Source organism: Protopterus annectens, chromosome 6.part0 (genome assembly GCF_019279795.1).
Source record: "Protopterus annectens isolate FY-2018-M chromosome 6.part0, PAN1.0, whole genome shotgun sequence".
NCBI lineage: Eukaryota > Metazoa > Chordata > Ceratodontiformes > Protopteridae > Protopterus > Protopterus annectens.
In genome coordinates, this window is record NC_056737.1 from 268,257,116 (window position 1) to 268,275,494 (window position 18,379).

The following is an 18,379-nucleotide window of genomic DNA, read 5'->3' on the forward strand; positions in this document are numbered from 1 at the left end:
TTGCCTACCATATACCACTACTAAACTACTCGATCACTCTCTCCTCAATCTTCCTCCTTTTACACTATTGTAGCCGAAGGCAAGCTAACACTTAGTACTGACAAAAGCATGTTTTATTCTGACTTCTGTTCCACTTCAGGTGGCTCGTAATAACCATTGTGGCTCCCACAGAAATGTTGCTCAAGATAAGTGACTATGCGAAAACTGTTCCTAGGTCTGTACTGTAAAATACTTCTCTCTGGTTCACCTCTGTACAGGAATACTGAGATTTAACCTGTTAAAATTAAAAGACCCACAATACATGCTTAATAATACCTAAATGCAGAATAAGTCAATGATATTCACCAGACAGTTTAAGTCTCTGGTTTCTCATTCTGAAGGAAGGTTCCTTTAATATTAAGGTACATTCTCACATAATGTACCACTAAAGTGACAATTAAACAGGCTCTGGAAAGGACTTTCAAGATGGCTGCATACACAGTAACAACAATTTCAGCCCTCCCAGTGTGAAAACAGAAACTCAGAAGAGAGAGCCAGGAAACTTGTATTTTTAGGTAAATTTCAGTAACTGGCTAGTAAGTGAACTGCTGGGATGTCAGCAAAAAAGAAATTTAGAGAACATGAAAGAAAATTAATCACAAAAGGTGAGAAAAAAATCACTAAACGGGTAGAACTCTGCAGCTGTTCAGCAAACAGCAGTGCAAGCTCCAGCTTTGGTGCGAGACATGACTTCAAGTAAACTGCAGGAAAAAATAAGTCAAATGTACTCAGAGCTGACTAAAATAAACGAAAACACCAATGAAGGTTATCAATTCAACTAACAAAAGTCTGGCAAAAAATGGAAGAACCTTTAAACAGATAATCAGATGAGGTTATAAAACTGCAAAAATCAGAGACTGAAATGAAGAAAAGGCTGGCTGAATATAAGACTGCTCAAAGAAGTGATGTTCACAAAAATAATTGAATTAGTAGATAGAGCACGTTGAGACAATCTGAGATTTTCTGCTGTGCCAGAGAAGCTGGAAGGAATAGACTGTAGTAATTTTATGAAAGCACTAATAAGGAACTGGATTGGTATTCCACAGCAAGAGCTGTTAACTGAAAAGGTACATTGCGTCTATACTCCAAACTTGGCCATGAGAAAGCAACTTAGACCTCTAATAGTAAAGATGCAATCCTACCAGCAGAAGGAGTTGATTCTGACAAAATGATGGTACAAGGACACAGTACTAAAAGGGGAGATAGTAGAGTGCTTGTGGAAAATGATTACTCACTGTGCACCAGGCAGAAGAGGAGTGAATTTACTCCACTAATCAGAGAATGCTAAGCAGCAGGCATGAGACTCAAACTGCTGTACCCAGCTATTTTTCAGAATATTATTTCCTGGAGGGACAAAATCACTTTTTGATGCAGAACATGCCAAGAAGGAAATACAAAAATTTGTCCAACAAAAAGTGAGCTGTGAAACAGGAGATTCTGCTTCTTGCTCTTCTGGTAATAAAGACCATAGAGAGACACTGCCGATGAAACCTTTTCCAATGTTTCAATGGTAAATGCTAGAGACAGAGAAAAACGCACTAGAGTTGACTAGATGAACCAAGACTACATTGGAAATGAAGCAGGGACTGGATTTGGGAGATGGAAAAAACAGGAATACAACTTGGAAATTGACAAATGTGGAATTAAAAGCATTAATTATATTTGTGAGACATGAAAGAACAAGAAAATCTGGACATACTGGACTTTTCGACTGTTAAACATGTAAAGGACTGCTAAATGTGTAGGGGACTCTAAAGCACATGCCCTACTTTATGTTATTAATGTTTGGAAGAACGCTTAAGAGAGAAGAGGAGGGAGAGAGTTAACTGTAAGTAAAACAAAATTTTGTTCTTAACAGTAGTACTTTTATAATGCATGATATAATCTGCATACTACCAAAGTCAAAATGTTTCAGTTATATTCAAATGTAAAGGGGATGATTGGGGATACTAAAGAAAACAGGTCCCCTATTTTTCCTTTTCTTCTCTTTCTCCTTGTTCAGTTTTAAGAAATGTAGGCACTGTAACGTAAAAAAAGAAGACAATTCTGGTCAAAAGAATATGATATAAGAAAAAAATATATGTGCTTTATCTCATTCTTACAAAGGGGAATGCTGGATTAAGACTTTTGGCTTGATCTAGCAACAAATTTTAAGAAAAATCAAATAAATAAAAAAAGAACATTGACTATAATAAAGTTTTCTTCAAGCAAATAAATGCTTGCAGAAGCAACTATTTATCTGGTTCTCATTTTTCCAGAGAGACAATCTATCTGTTAAATAGCAATAAAAACAGAATACTTCTTTCTTTCAATGGCTAGGAGATAACGTTTTCTGAAAGCATTTAAGTGTTTTCCTAATCTGTATAAGACCAAACCAGACAGCACTTAGTATAAGCACAGGCTCTACCATGGGTCTTAAAACGGACAAAGTTCCTTTTAGGTTAACCTAAATCTGTGAGTGTGGCTGTCAGTTTGGGACAATTGTTCCTATTAGGATGGCAAAACTTCAACATCTGAAGATGTACATAGCTTTCTGTGTTAGTATTATGTTAATAGCTTTTAGGGGTGTATTGGGAGTGTATTTGTTTTTTTTTCTGTTTGAAGGCTTTGAATAAAACAAAAAGTATTTTTTTTAAATGTGACATAGGCTTAAATGGATATGACAAGAAACAAATGTATAAATATCAGCCTAACAAACAATATTGTATGCATGTAACACAAGTGAGAATATGATACTTAAAAAAGGCTGTTACACATAAATGGTATGAATAGTAACTAACATAAAGACACTTTCTATATTATCTTTAATATTATTGATTATATATATATATATATATATATATATATATATATATATATATATATATATAGAGAGAGAGAGAGAGTAGTGACCCATATTGAAAATGTAGAATGCAAACAGCTATGCTACTGAAACACGTTTGAAAAAATGTGAATTTGATAATGAAAGGTTTTTAGGACAGTTACTCAGCAGAATACCTGGGACAAAGGAATACTTACATAACACAAGAGGAGTTCCGATAGTGAAAGAACAGGATAAAAAAGATGATAATGGTAGAGGTGTAGTACTAAGGGGCTACTGGCAAGGAAAGAGGATTACACTGGCATGTATTTATATTCCACATAAAAGTGCTATAATGGAGCTTAATAAAATTCTGGGACAAATAATCAACTGGAATTTGATTTGCTGCAGTGAAGATGTGTCTGAGGGGCCCACGAGTGAAAATATAACAAAGACGGGTAGATTTTTGATGAAATGTATGAAAATATTTGGCATGGATGATGTGAATTTAGTAGTAAGAGGTTTGGAGTGAATTTACATATTATTCCCCAAGACACAAAAACTGGCCTAGGCTAGACAGAACTTACAGTTCACAGGAACATATGCATTAACTGAAAGCTTTAATATGCATCCAAAAACTATTTCAGATCATGCACCAGTAATAACCAAAACAAAAACACAGGGTAATGAGATAAAGATGAGACCCTGGTTCTTTCCCACCTGCCTGTTAAAACAGAGGAATTTAAGGAATAGGTCATGGAAATTATTTGGGAGTTATTAGAAATGATAGAAGTTTCTTCTGAAAATATAGCTAGGGAGTGAATAGGATGGAAATAAAAGAAAAATATGGCTAAGAAATAAGAATTATTTAGTGGAACTGACAAATGTTAAAAGCATTGCAGAACAGGGGGAAATCTCAAGAGGAGCAGCAAATGCAGAATGCTCAACAGAAAATAAGGGATTACCTCAATAATATGCATGAGTTTAGAAAAATTGTTATTAAGCATAATTTTTTGATAACTCCAGAGCAGAAAAACTTTTAGCACAACAACTCATGCAACAGAAACTAGAAATGGTTGTCACCAAGCTTAGGGAGTCTATAACAAGAGATCCTACAGAGGTACTAGAAGTATTTCAAAAAATTTACGAAAGTCTGAATAAAGCGGAGAAACATGGAAATCAAGAAAAGGTTCAAATGGAAATGTTTATGAAAGAATTAAATATACCAAGGTTACAGATAGGTGAGGCTCAATTACTAACAGTTAGGACAGGAGGAGATGAGAAAAAATGGATGTATAACCAATCAACAGGAAAGTCCACAGGAAGTGAAGACATTCCTATGGAAGTTTGGAAGCTAGGAGGGAAAAACTGATAAAAATCTGGAAAGTTTTGTTTAACAGTATTTTAAGAGGAGGAGAAGCACAAACATTCTTGGAAGAAAGCAGTGGTGGCTGTAACACCTAAAAAGGGTAAAGACCCATCACATCCAACCTCATACAAGCCCATTTCAATCCTAAACCATGATTATAAAGTGTAAAAAAAATGGCAAAGGTGATGCTAAAATTGATAGATATGGAGCAATGTGGTTTTGTGGAGGGGAGGCAAACATTTGTCAACACTAACAGAATGATGATCCGGGGGGGAAGCAGAATGTAAGAAAATACCACTGTTGTTTGTGGGCCTTGATGCAGAGAAAGTATTTGACAGAGTAAGCTGAGAGTTTATGAACAGGGCAATGGAAGCATTTTTATTCCCTGATAAAATTATAAGGTTGATCAGAAGGATATGTGAGCGATTGGAGGTGAAAATTAAAGTGGGTGGGTTCCTCTCTGATGATTTCTGTTTGAGCAGAGGAACCAGGCAGGTTATCTGCATTATATTTAGAACCACTGGCAAAGAAAATAAGGGTCTCAGAAATATATATAATTTGGTATGGTAGTCAAGAAAAGGCTCTATTTGCAGATAGTATTACTGATTAATGAATTGACTAAATAATCCATGGCAGGATATTTTTGTCAAAGTACCCACTTTCTGGAATATGACAACGTGAGCTTGACAGTTCATCTCTTAAAGGGGAAGAAGCTGTCTGGATCTCAGGACCAAAAGATTCCAGAGCAGAGTGCAAAAAACATTCTAGACAATTCCTTTGGAGAGACCTGCAATGGAGATTTCTAGCAAAAGTGATGAAGGAAATGATAATTTGAAGTCTGACAATAATGACTTACTTCTGTGGAAAAACAGGATTACCACATGTGGTGATATTTACACAAAAGAAGAGAAGTGATGGTGCTTATTTTTTTTCCCTTTTCAAGTAGTTCTGATGAATCGTCAATGTTATTCAAAAAATTCTGTTGATAATCTATCTGATCCCATCCAGCAAAGGCACATATCTACCCTAATTAGAAAGCTTATAGCCATTAGAACAGCATTAGAGAAATGAAACTTTATTTCCCCATTTCTGCATTTTCTTCATGAAATGCTTATGAAAAAAAATTATATTTTCTGTAGAAAACAAGAAACTGTTTACATGATCAAGCTCTGTTCCAAATACTAATATGAATAAACAAACTAAAAGAGTTTATAAACATCTTTTGAAGCACTCCACCGTCTAAATTATCCTGGAAAGTCCCAAAGTATATATATATATATATATATATATATATATACACACACATATATATATGCTGAAGGAGACTATCATATAATTTCTGTTAACTACTTGAAGCCACAACAACTTTCATAGCTGTCGTCCAAGTGGAGATTAAGATTCACTCAATATAAGCTGGTGTATATAAGATGGTATATATGGATAAACCCCCTAAACATTCCACAGATGAACCAAGTTTGAGTAGTGATTCAGGAGACAGTAGAAGCTAGTCAGGGAGGGTTGGGAGTAGGTGACTGTTGCCAGTTCACTCATCCCACAGGGAGAAACATGGACCTGGCTCACCACAAGTATGACACCTAGTGGGAGCACCAAGAGTTGCTCACTGGAGTTCAAACCAGTCAAACTCATCATGTCATGCTGTTTAACACCAGTGAAGCTGACAATTAAGGATGCAGAAGCATGCTTACCCTTGGAGAAAGCAATAGTGGGCTCAGATTAGCTACTGGGGGTAAGGATATTGCTCCCAATGGGGAGAGGGTACGCTGCCTCTCAGAAAGAGCAGGGTGGCCTGCTCCCTATCACTAGATTCTCACTGGGGAATACAAGGCTTGAATGGGATTCCTGTACAGGAAAGAATAGCCCATAGGGCTTTTGCCTAACCTGGAAATGCCCAACTGTTGTGTTTTGAGAATTAATGGTCACATTGGGTATCAGTAGTGGAGCCATCAAGGCAAGGTGTTTGGAGGGTGAAACAATCTTGTCTATATAGTGGGCACTGAGACAGACTATTTGTTTTACAGCTTCTTAAAAGCAGAGTTTGCCCTGATCCTGGTTTCATGACTGATTCCTAACAAAAAGTGGGAATGGAACGTGCAGCTTTACCTTCTGCACTGGGTATCCGTGGCATGTTGACCGATCTAGTTACTCCAGAATAGAATCTGTGCTTCATCAGACCAAAGTCTACTCCATTACAAGTTCTCCTGTTAGCAGCTGTTGCTGTAGTGCCCACATCAGACCTCATGGCAAAGATCAGCAGCAAGAATACATGATCTACAAAGCACATCTCTTATATTTACTTATCTAAATGACCTTTCATTTTAGAGTTTATTTTAATTTTATTTTACAATATAGCCCTGTTTCACTCGAGACCAAACTGCCTTTAAAAAGAAATAGATAAAAACAGCACTTAAGAGAAAACAAAGTTGTTAAAAAGTTTAAATAAAGCAAAATACAAAGCATAACTGCAAAAGTACAAAATACTTCTTTCCAAACAGTACCTACCATCAAAGGGGAAGTCACTGATGAGAGTTTCTGGCTGATAGTACACAGATTTTTCTAGAAATTCTAACAATTTTGTCCTGTACTTGCCCAATTTGCCACCTTCTTGTCCTGCTGGAACTGGAACAGCATCTAGATAGGAAGGAAAAGTCATCTGATTAGATAAAGTTAGTGGTTAACATGCAATACTGACTAGAATTATTTCAACAAAATCTATGAACCTATGAAAAGCTACCTTTCACTTTTCTATTCTACATCATAGTCTTGTGACCCTCACTGTCACAACCAGCTTCCCTAGGAAACTACCAGTAATCTGTACTTCCACAAGTACCAGTGCACTGTGATGGATGACGCATCTAAACCAATGCTTGAACTCCAGAAAAACATGCTAGCAGCAAAGTTTTTATTTCTTTTCTTCAAAATCCTGACTTACAATAATGCATGCTAAAATTCCATCACAGACCTGTCTCTTAGGTCCTACTGGACAGCTGTTGGGCGCAGTAGTAAAGCCACTCATTGTAAAAGTCACTATATTTGACTTAGGAACTTACTATAACTGCAAGTGTTTTAGTAGAGCACTAAATCTTAGGAATTCCTGCCTGCAGTCAGCCAGAATATTGGGAGAATTTCAACCCCCCCCCCCCCCCCCAGCCAGTGCACGCCCTCTCAATCCAATGACAGGACATCAGTGGTATGAAGAAGTCATCAGCCGGTGCCATTTTCAAGTACTTTTTGCCCGCAGACCAATGCTACATCTGTCCTGTAGGTTCAAGCAATCCAACCCTGAAATAGAGAAATGGCTAGCGGTAGTAAGGGAGAATGGAAGAGAAAAGGGAGATGGACATCGTATTCACCTTAACTCAAGGTAGGTACCACACGCAAAAAAGAAGAGGTAGGTGGAAGGGAAAGGATAGTGCAACAGTGATCTACATGAACATCTACAATTATGGTAAGTGCCTAACACAAGTGTACTATGTTCATCACAGTCACTATAGCAGTATTGAGTCCTGAGAAGACTCTCAAAGCTAGTTTTGAGTGGAGGGGTTGGAAAGACTTTAGAGTTGGGGAGAGGAAGCTCTGCAGAATGGCAGAGACAAAGCCAGCTCTGGCCCTAGAGGTATTCCCAGAGTTGTAATATTCTGTGAAGGTGTGTACAGAAGACTAAACCATTTTAAAAAGGCTGTGGTAGTTTTTCATAGTAGAATGAGCCCTAAAAACACAGTCATTTGTCATGGTGGTGTTGGCCGCAGAAAGCAATGCAGTTAATAATCCATTTTGACATTGTCTGTTTACCCACGGGTCTCCCTTCCTTGTTCTCTGCAAAGGAAACTAATGGTTTGTATGCCCTGTTATGAAATCTAGGGAAGCAGGATCTCAGCTGTTAGTGCTAATCCAATGAATGGATGATTCTTTCTCCCTTGTTTGGGGGGTTTGAAAAGAAGACAGGCAGGTGAATGGCCTGGTTAAGGGAAAGCTCCAATACATCCTTGGGCATGAAAGAAAGGTTAGTTCTGAGGGTGAATCTGTTTTTTATGAAAAATCAGGAACGACTCCTTGCACACGAGTGCTTGCTGTTCAGAAATGCATCTAGCTGAAGTCAAAGCTAAGCGATAGTGGATTTAAAACTGAGCATTTTGATGGGAGTAGAGGAAGTTGGCTCAATGGAGGGGAGAGTAAGTTTTGCTAAAACAAATATAAGGCCCCAATTACGGGTGGGGGTTTTCTTAGGAGATCTGAGATGCAAAACTGTTTCATGTGAGGATGACAGTAGGCTATGGAAACATGCGCAAATAGCCAAACAATACATACAGGGGAAGAATGAGGTTTAAAAGAAGCCAGGGCTTGAATGAGCTATGTAATGTATTTTTGTCAATGATTGGGTAGATTATAAGGGATGTATAATATTTGTAACTAGGATTATATCAATATGGTTTGCGATGTAAAATGCTTGCAACTGGAATTATGTCAACATGGTTTGTTATCATTTATATAAATGTATGATTGCCTATGTCATAAGTGAGAATTTAATAAAGATGTTTCTTGTTTAAAAAAAGGCATGTATCATGACGGAGGAGCATGCTAAACCTTCCTTGTACAGAGAGGATAAATATTAAAGAATCTGTGCTAAGCTATCTTAGAAAGTAAACCCTTAGCTTGACACCAAACAGAAGTCCTTTTCCAGTTAGCAAAATATGACTTCCTAGCATTTCGTTTTCTGGCTTCTTATAGAATAGACATCACATTATCAGTTAATGGATGCCTAGCAGGGACGAAGAACTAACCAACTAACTAGTGAGTTTCAGTGTCTTAAGTTTTGGGTGAATGACAAATCTTTTCTATTGGAAAGAAGGTCAGCATGCAATGACAAGGGTTTCATCCTTCCACCCCACTGAAGGAAAGCAGGAGGAAGAACCAGTGCTGACTCTGCCAGAGTGGTGACATTTTTTTTGTTCCCTCGGACCTCATCCTACCTGCCCCATCCTCCAGTGCCTCATGTCCACAGTGGGTCTATCAGCCATTCTGCTACCCTTCCAGAATTACTCTGGTACTGCAGGGGCTAGCTGTGGATCTTAAGGGCATCCTGACAGCTTGGTCATATGTTCTTCCGTCCAGTTTTATATGCTTTATCTACCTCCCTTTCCCTCACCCCACACTTATTGATTGCATCAGAGGGCATCTCTCCTCTTTGAATCGTACTTCACCTAAGGGAGTGTCCTCGATGAGCACTGCCCCACCCAAGATGGACACATCCATCATTCCCTTCCCTACTGCTAAATCAGTTGCCTGAGCTGCTAACTGAACCTGGGCCAGTTGGGCCATAATCAGCACTTTATCCCTCTATGCAACTGGAGTGCCTAGACAGGGATAATCTTGATCATCTTTGTTCCATCATCACTGATTTTCAGAAGTATCTTGATCATCTTTGTTCCATCATCATTAATTTTCTGAAGTACTCTGGAGATGAGGGGTAATGGAGGAAAGGCATGTAGAAAGAGGATCACCTAAAAAGAAAGAAAAGATGTCCATCTTCCACATCCCTCTCTAAGGTTTCTGTATCAGAGCTTGTTCAGCTGTCTGTTCTTGATAGATGCAAAAAGGTCTACTCCTGTTGGCACACTCCACGTGTACAAGATCAAGAACAATATCATTTCTACATCCATTCATTTGGATCCAGTAACGTTCTGCTCAGACTGTCTGTTATGACATTCTCTTGCACTGGGATGTAAGCAGCTATAGGTGGAGTTCCTAAGCAAGATCCCAGAGTTCCACTGTGAATCTCCACAAACAGTAACAGTAGGTACCCTCTGCCTGTTTATATACCATGACAGTAGTGTTATCTGTCAGGATTTTTAATGGTCCTAGTTTTAGTCTGTCTTTGAATGTCCTCATGGCTAAAATGACAGCTTTCATTTCCTTTATGTCTGTGTCTTGCTTTGCCATGCACCTGTCCCATGTCCGTTGCACTCTCAAATCTTACACACAAGCACCCAGGCTAAATCTGAGCTGTCTGTATTTAGGACTTGGTAAGGCTCTTGGGTTTTGAATGTGGCTCCTTTTTTCTTGAAGCTCCCCTCCTACCATAAAATCTAATTTTTTTAAGACAGGGGAGGAGATAGGCTGCAGTGTTTAAAAGTTGCTGGTGTCGGGACCAGCACTGCTTTTGGAACCACTGTAATTTTCTTATGTGGATCTTTACTAAGGGAAACATCAAGATGCACGATGCACTATGCCCTAAAAGCCTTAAAGAACTCTTTGGCTGAGATGGACTCATTGCTGTGACTGAATGTGAATTAAGTTGATAGGGTTCATATTTTGTCTCATGTCAGGAATGCTTTCTGCTAGAGTCTAGTACTGTCTCCAGAAAGGAAACTCTTGAGGCAGGGCACAGCTGCGATTTTTAGATGTTTTAAGGTTAGGTCCAACATCTGAAGACATTCCATGGTGATATGCACAGCACTTTGAAGTTTCTCTAGGGATGCAGCTTGAATCAGATATTTATCCGGAGAGAAAGATATGGACCCCTTTGGTTCTGCAGAAAGCTATGACGGCTGCTGGACATTTGCTGAATACTCTGGGTGCAGAAGATAAGCCAATTGGTAAGGAACTAAATTGGACATGGGACCTCCTCCTCTAAAGTATAGGAAATTTTTGTGTTCCTGCGTAACTGGAATATGAAGGTAGGCACTTTTCTACCATCCATCCCCCTGGCATGAGGAAAGGTAATAGTTTGTGAAGAGTAAAAATCTTGAATTTTGGTACAACTAGAAATATGTCGAGCCTGGAAAGGTCTAAAATTAGTGTAGTAAAATCCTGTGCCTGCTTTTTTTGGGGGGACTAGCTAAACGGACCCTTGGTGTAGGAGGGGAAGGGTTGGGGTGGGCTTTGAAAGGCAGAGGTTGACAGATGCTTACAATAATCACAGCTGCTCCTTACTGAGGTCTGAGTCCTTGGACTCCCCAGAGCTACTTTTTCTGAAGCTTGGTCTCCCCCTCCCCCCAACCCCCAGGTAAATAAAATTTGTTCAGCTTGAAGAGTAAGACTTAAGCAGGACAATTTCTACTATATCTAAAAATAAAATGAAAACCGAAAAAACAGAAAAGTAAATCAGTCTTTAATGCACAGAAAAGGCCTTCACAAACTAAGCACTTTCACCATTTCTCTATGGCTTCTTCAGAGTCAATGAAGGGCTCAGCATTACAGCTTTTTATATTCTGACATCACCCAATCATTTTAAAACCATTAATTAAACCAATCAATCAATACAAAAATGTATGCTCAAACCAATCATTTTAAAACCATCAATTAAACCAATTAATCAATATGATGGTTTTAAAATGATTGGTCTGAGTGTGGTGATGTCAGAATATAAAAAGCTGTTATGCTTGAGCCCTTCATTGACTCTGAGGCTTATTCTGTGCATTAAAGGCGGATTTACTTTTCTGTTTTTTTTGGTTTTCATTTTATTAGTTTTTATCTTTTTGGATACATTTGTTGTACTATATCTGGGTGGGGAAAATGTAGAAATCCTTAACAGCCTTCACAGTCTTTCCCTTTTCCTCCAGTTTCTGAAATACCTTTCCAGCAGGAGGTCCAAAGAAAAACTCCTTGCCTAAAGGGGCACTAAGGAGTTCAGTTTAGCATGCTCCAAAAGGGGTTGTTTCCTCAGCTAGGAATGTCCCCTGGTCACAGACCCCATAGCTGCTGCCCTGCATAATGCATTTAGAGCACCACAACGAAAGTTTGAACACCTGGAGGCCAGCACTAGCCAGTTCCTGAATGTCCCTATTGAGGCTCTTATTGTGAATCCTCACTGTCTTAGCTTTAATCTGTTCCTGTACAGACTCAAGGTATTTGGGCATATGAAACTGACAGTTGAGAGCTCTCATGGCCAAGGTAACAAAAGTGTATACTTTCTTGCCAAATCAGTCAAGTATCCTACTTCCCCTATCATTTTGTAAAGGGTTCTTGGATGCAGGCACAGGGATTCCCTTGTTGAACTCCAGAGAAACACAGTTGGGTCTGTCAATGGGCTCTTGTAAAGATCCCTAGGGGTGTCTAGTCATAGGGAATCAGGATGTAAGGATATGTCAGCAAACTCATCATCCAAGACAACAGGAACTGGAGGGCTTACCAAAGGCCTGGGTTCAGGCAGCCTCACAAGCCTTCTATGATTATTCGGACTCTTGAAGAACTCTCTAGACTTCCAGCTGAAGGACTCTTTTACCCTGTGCAAGGTGTCCTCAACTAAGTTCTTGGAAGATGAAGCTGAGGACAATGTGTCTCTGGAATCTAAACCAAGGTCTTTATGGGGGGGGGGGTAGGTGTCCCACATAAACCAATTCTTCCACATCAATATCACAGAAATCAGAGTACGATGGGGGAGATGTCCTTTTTTTCTATTCCCACAGGGAGCTCCTGCCACAGGCTCCTTTTCTTGTCACAGGAAAGGCTGTTTGGATTTCATTAAGTCCAGAAAATCTTGTGCCAGTCTGACAATGTCATCTGTGGTGACCTTGGATGCAGGAGCTGGCGACACTGACAATGCATGCTGCAGCCTCTCCAGTTTTTGCTTCAGCTTAATGATCTTGGGTTTGTGTCTGGGGGATGGCAAGGTTTTGGTATATGAATGGAAGGCCACAGCCTTATACCCCCAAGGATGAACGTCTTTAGCTAATAATGGGAAGGATCCTAGACTCAAGCCTCCTGAACAGAGCCACTAGCATCAGAAGCAGGCATCCAAGAAGTGTCACTGGATCCAAATGAAGCTCACCCAGATCCAGCTCATGAGGATGTGGAAGGAGCTGAAGACATAGTGAAATCCACAAGGGTCATGACCAAGGATTTGGGTCACGTAGTCACCAATGACTAGGGTTGTGAAGGATAAAAAGTATGCTGAGAATAAAAATAGAACTGTACAGTAACAAGTAACTACTAAGAAAAACAAAAAAGTACTGAAGCTAATGCAGCTGAAGGTAAAACAATAAACATTAAAGTTTATTGGTTTACCTTCAGCTGTGTTAGCTTCAGTACTTTTTTGTTTTTCTTAGTAGGGTTGTGAAAGAACCTGACTTGATACAATAATTTTTTGCCAGGGAAGAGAGTCAGATGCAGCTTTTAACTGTCATCGGTCTCCTTAACTTCCTTCTCCTTTGGAAACTTTTCTCTGTACTTCTTATGGAGTTCTACCTGGGAACCTATGGATGTCACTGTGTACCTAAGTCTATTACTACCTTCAGTTAGGTATCCATTGAGGGAGTCAGTACTACGTCTGATCGTCCTATGATTAAAAGGAACAGAGAATTTGTGGTTAGGGATGTCATGTTCAAGGGCTGAAGCAAAAAAAGACAATTGGAATAAAAGTTTTTTTATGAAGAATTCATTTCCTGGAAAAAGAAAGTTATTAACCTTAACTAACATTAAACAAAGACACAAACAGGAAGAAGATGCTAAGAACACACCCTGATGAGGTACTTAGCTTTAAAAATCTCTGGTCTGCAGGCCTGACCAGCGAACCAACAGCACAACTGATGGCATTCTGTTTTGATCTAATGCAGTCAAAAGAAATGAAGGCAGCACCAACTGACTTCTTTATACCATTGTAGTCAGGTCAGGATGGTAAAACTCTCTGATGCTCAAGCCAAACGTAGGCTTCTAATGATGGGAATTCTCAATACTCAGTACACTACAGTTGATGCCATCATTGAGTATATGCTACATCATGTGTAGGGAAAAGAAGCAACATCCTTGATGGATGCCAAAGCAAAAGAGGTACAGTACAGCCCTGAGTGATGCACATAGCTTCCATCTCTAAGAAATGTTTATGCACTGGAAAACCATCAGAAATGCACTCCTGAGAGTTTTTTGTTTGAGGCTTTCTATTTAAAAACAAAGTTGTGTAAAGTTTAACATAGGTTCCAGTGCTGATGAAAATAAAAATTTGTATAAAGGATTAACCTACCTGGAAATAGACATTTAAAAAGCTGACATATATAACAGGTGGAGATAATGACTTCTTACCATAATGGTGACACTTTCCATCTTGCCTTGCAATGTGAATGGTCTCAAATGTATAGAAAAAAAAGAAAGAAAATGTAATTATAATGCAAGGTGTAAATAGCAATGCTAGAGGGAACACATTTAGAAAGAACCAAGCATGTGAATTTGATAAAGGAAGGATTTTAGGATGGATAATCAGCAAAATATCAGGAACAAAGGAAAGAAGAGCACTTATATTAATTTCTGGAAGAGCTCCAATAGTGATAAAAGAGGAGGGAAAAGATAATAATGGCAGATTTGTGGTAGTAAGAGGCTACTAGCAAGGAATGAGTATTTATATTCCACTAAAGCTGCTCTTATGGAGCTTTAAGAAATTTTGGAGAAATAATCCACTTTCAGCAGGGAATATTACTTATAGATGGGGACTGGAATTTGATTTCTAACAATGAAGATGTATCTGCGGGGTCTAGAAAGGAAAATAATACAAAACAGGGTAGATTTCTGAAGATATTTATGAACATATTTGGTATGAAAGACATGAATTCAGTAATAAGAACTAAGAGAATTTACATTGTTATTCCCCAAGGCACAATAACTGAGCCAGAAACGTGCATTTAATTGTGTACTTTGACACACATCCAATAACTACTTCAGATTATGTGCCAATAATTACTAAGGCAAAAATGCAGGGTAATAAAGTAAAGATGAGACACTGGCACTTCCTCACCTACCTGAGAGAAAGAGAGGAATTTAAGGAATAACTAGTGGAAATTATTCAGGAGTTATTAGGGAAGATAAAAAGCACTCCAGAAGTTGTAGGTTGTGAGTGGGATAAAATGAAAGTGGAGTTTAAAACTAGGGCAGAAATAAAAGAAAATTAGATCTGGTTAAGAAGTAACAACAAATATTTAGAGATACTGACAAAGGTTAAATATTACAGAATAAGAAGAATTTCACAGAAAATGTGCAATTGCAGAGTGCTAAACGATCATAAGATCATAGAAAATTACTAGGCTACTGGTCCTGAGGACCTTATAAGCCTAGCCAAGAGTTTTGCCATGTTTAGACAGGTCAGCACACAAAGCCCCTGTCCAGCATGGACACAGGTGGAATCCCATAGGTGTATTTTCTGTTTCCCATCCAGTTATCCAGGTTGTGCTTAAAAGGGGATAATGAGGTACACTGCTTGACATGGAGAGGGAGCCTATTCCACAGATAGGGGAATCTCTGGGACACATCTGTCCGTCCAACAAACCCTACTGATGTCCCAGACCAGGTTGAGGTTGCGCGTGCGAGTTACTTGAGCAGAGCTTGAATTGCTACTATGCAGCAGTCCCATTAAGGCGGGGTCTGAGATTACTTTGTATGCCAGACAGAGCCTATCTCTGTAGGTTAGATGCTTGAGGCCCTGGATTCTCCTGGTGAATAATCTCTGTGGTCTCTCCAACTGCTGCACGTGCTTTGTGCGGTACATTCCAAAGGGGGTATTGTACTCAATAACTGGCCTTATAAGGGAAGAATACAGGGATGTTATGACCTCCTTGTCCCTGGATCAGATACCCTTATTCATGAGGTGGGCCATGTAGAAAGCTTTCCGTACAATGGAAGAGACATGGTAGTCAAAATTCTGGTTGCTATCAATCTGGAGATTATTAATGTGATAATATGTTGGGATGTCACTCTCCCAAAGGGGATGATGATGATGCATTTTTTTTGGCAGTCAACTTTAGGCCATGTTTCTGGCACCAGTCATTTGTTTGGGTGAGACCCTCTTGGAGGACGTCCACATTACTTGGAGAACTGATGACCACGCCCAGCTTGCAGTCATCTGCAAACTTGGTCAGCCATAGCCCACTGGTTTTGGCCTGTACCTCAGAGAAGCATATCCCGAATAACAGAGGCCCCAAGACCGATCCCTGGGGTATGCCGCTCATTCCAGGTCTACTGCTTGAGGTGGCTTCCCCAATTTTGATTAGATGGGTTCTATCGGTGAGCCAGTTTTCTACCCATCTGTTAACATATGGATTGATGCCTAACTGACAGAGTTTATCTATTATGCCCAAGTGGGGAATAGTGTCGAAGGCTTTGGTCAAGGTAAGCAGTGTGCACCGTTTTTCCCTTGTCCATGGCTTTTGGTGGCTGTCTCGAAGAAGTCAACCAGATTTAACAGACATGACCTCCCTTTGACAAAGACAAACTGTGTGGGGTTGAGTGTTTGGAGATTGCCAATGTCCCTGTTAATGAGGTCCATTATAATCCGTTCAATGGCCTTGCAGATCAGGCTAGTTAGGGTGATAGGTCTATAATTTCTTGGATAGGTGGAAGCTCCACCTTTGTGTAAACAGATGACAGTTGCTGTCCTCCACTCAGCTGGAACAAAGCCGGTACCCAGGCTTTGGATGAATGGGGTGCCTAAAGGTGCTGCCAGTTCATGCCTGAGTTCATGTATCGGGTGCCATGGAGGCTGTATTTTTTGTCTGAGAGGCCAGTGATGACCTGTTCCCTAGAAATAAGGGGAGAGGGGGCAGGTATCGGGGATGTCTGGATTTACTGATGGGGGACAGAGGGATGACGTTTTCTCTGAATCTTTCAGCCAGTAGGTTGGCTATATCTACAGCATTTGTGTATTTGGTGTCCTTGACCAGCAGTTCTGAACAGATCTGGGTGCTTCCTTTGAGACTGTGGACATATGTGAAGAAGGCCTTATGACTGTCTCTAGTAGATGTGGCCAATTTGGACTCAAAGTTGGCTTTAGAGAATTTCAATAGTGCTCTTATTTGCTTGTTCAGGCTAAGGAGGTCCTGGACACTTTTTTCCTTTTCTTATATAGTTTATTTATTGCAGATGTCCACCGGACAGGTTTACTCTTCGTTGCGGAGGATGATTTTGTCCTGCTGGGTATTCCTGACTCCATGCATCTACATAAATGCTCGTATAGTACTTGGGTTTAGATTTGGACATTGGTGCCAGTTCCTACAGAGGGGGAGGGGGCTGTGATGCTATTTATACCATCCGTCAGGTGGCTGTAATCAGCTTTGGAGAAGTTTTTTTGTTTGTCCCTAGCTAGAGGGGCATCAGGGGAGATGGCAACTTCGAAAGTGACCGTTTTATGGTCGGATCTTATCAGGGAAGTTGATACTGCAGAGGTGTTGCAGTGGTTACTCATGTTGGTTAATACCAAGTCCAAGATATTATAACCTCTTGTGGGGATACTGACTAGCTGTTCCATGGCATTTGCATTGATAAAAATCGACGAATCTCTTGGCATTTGTGTTCTGGCATATGTAGTTTTTCCAGTCTGTGGTTGGGTAGTTAAAGTTGCCCAGGCTCAGGTAAAGGGTTGAATCTTGACAGATTAGAAGACGTCCAGATAGGTGGAGTGGGCATCTTGAGTCAAATTTGGGGGTCTGCAGCTAGCTATGATTTGAATAGGGGTTTTGTCAATGGTTAACTGCACCTGAAGTGCCTCCTGGGCATCATTTGACCAGCCTGGAAGTGTGTGCGCCTTTAATATATATTGAAACTCCACCTCCTTTGTCTTTGCTGCCCACAGTTTGGGGTCTGAATGTATAATAGGATGAGTAACCAGTTAAGGCTGGGGTGCTCTCCTCAGCTTTGAATGTAAGAAAGAGAAAATAAGGGAGTACCTGGACAATATGTTTGCATTTAGAAAGAATGCTGTCAAGCAACTTTTTTTTTTTTTTTTTTTTTGACAATAACTCCGGAGCACAAAACCTGCAGGCACAGTAACTTAGGCAACAAAAATTAGAAAGGATTGTTAGCAAACTTAGGAAGTGTATAACAAGAAAATTAATGAGAGATCATGTAGGGATATTAGAGGTATTTCAACATTTTTGCGAGCATTTGTATAAAACAGAAAAGTGGGGGAAGTCAAGAAAAGCACACATGAAATATCTATGGAAGACTTAAATATGGCAAAGTTAGAGGCAGACGAGGCTAAAAAATTACAAGTTAAGATTTAAAACCAATCTACAGGAAGGTCTCCATGAACAGATTGTATTCTGGTAGAAGTTAAGAACCTAGGAGGGATGAAAGTGATAAAGATCTTGAAGGTTGTGTTTAACAGTATTTTAAAAGGAGGGAAGGCACTAACATCCTGGGAAAAAAAACTGTGGTGGCTATAATACCTAAAAACC

The 18,379-nt window shown here is 39.6% G+C and overlaps 1 protein-coding gene across 5 annotated transcripts in view; it reads right to left on the bottom strand.

The window, feature by feature from the left end:
• VPS39 (VPS39 subunit of HOPS complex) overlaps nt 1–18,379 on the bottom strand; it is a 1,019,836-nt gene that overhangs the window by 132,671 nt on the left and 868,786 nt on the right. For all 5 annotated transcript variants that reach the window (XM_044074020.1, XM_044074018.1, XM_044074019.1 and 2 more), the window contains exon 19: nt 6,729–6,857. In XM_044074020.1, the coding sequence (XP_043929955.1) occupies nt 6,729–6,857 (129 nt within the window). The remainder of the gene's footprint in view (nt 1–6,728; nt 6,858–18,379) is intronic.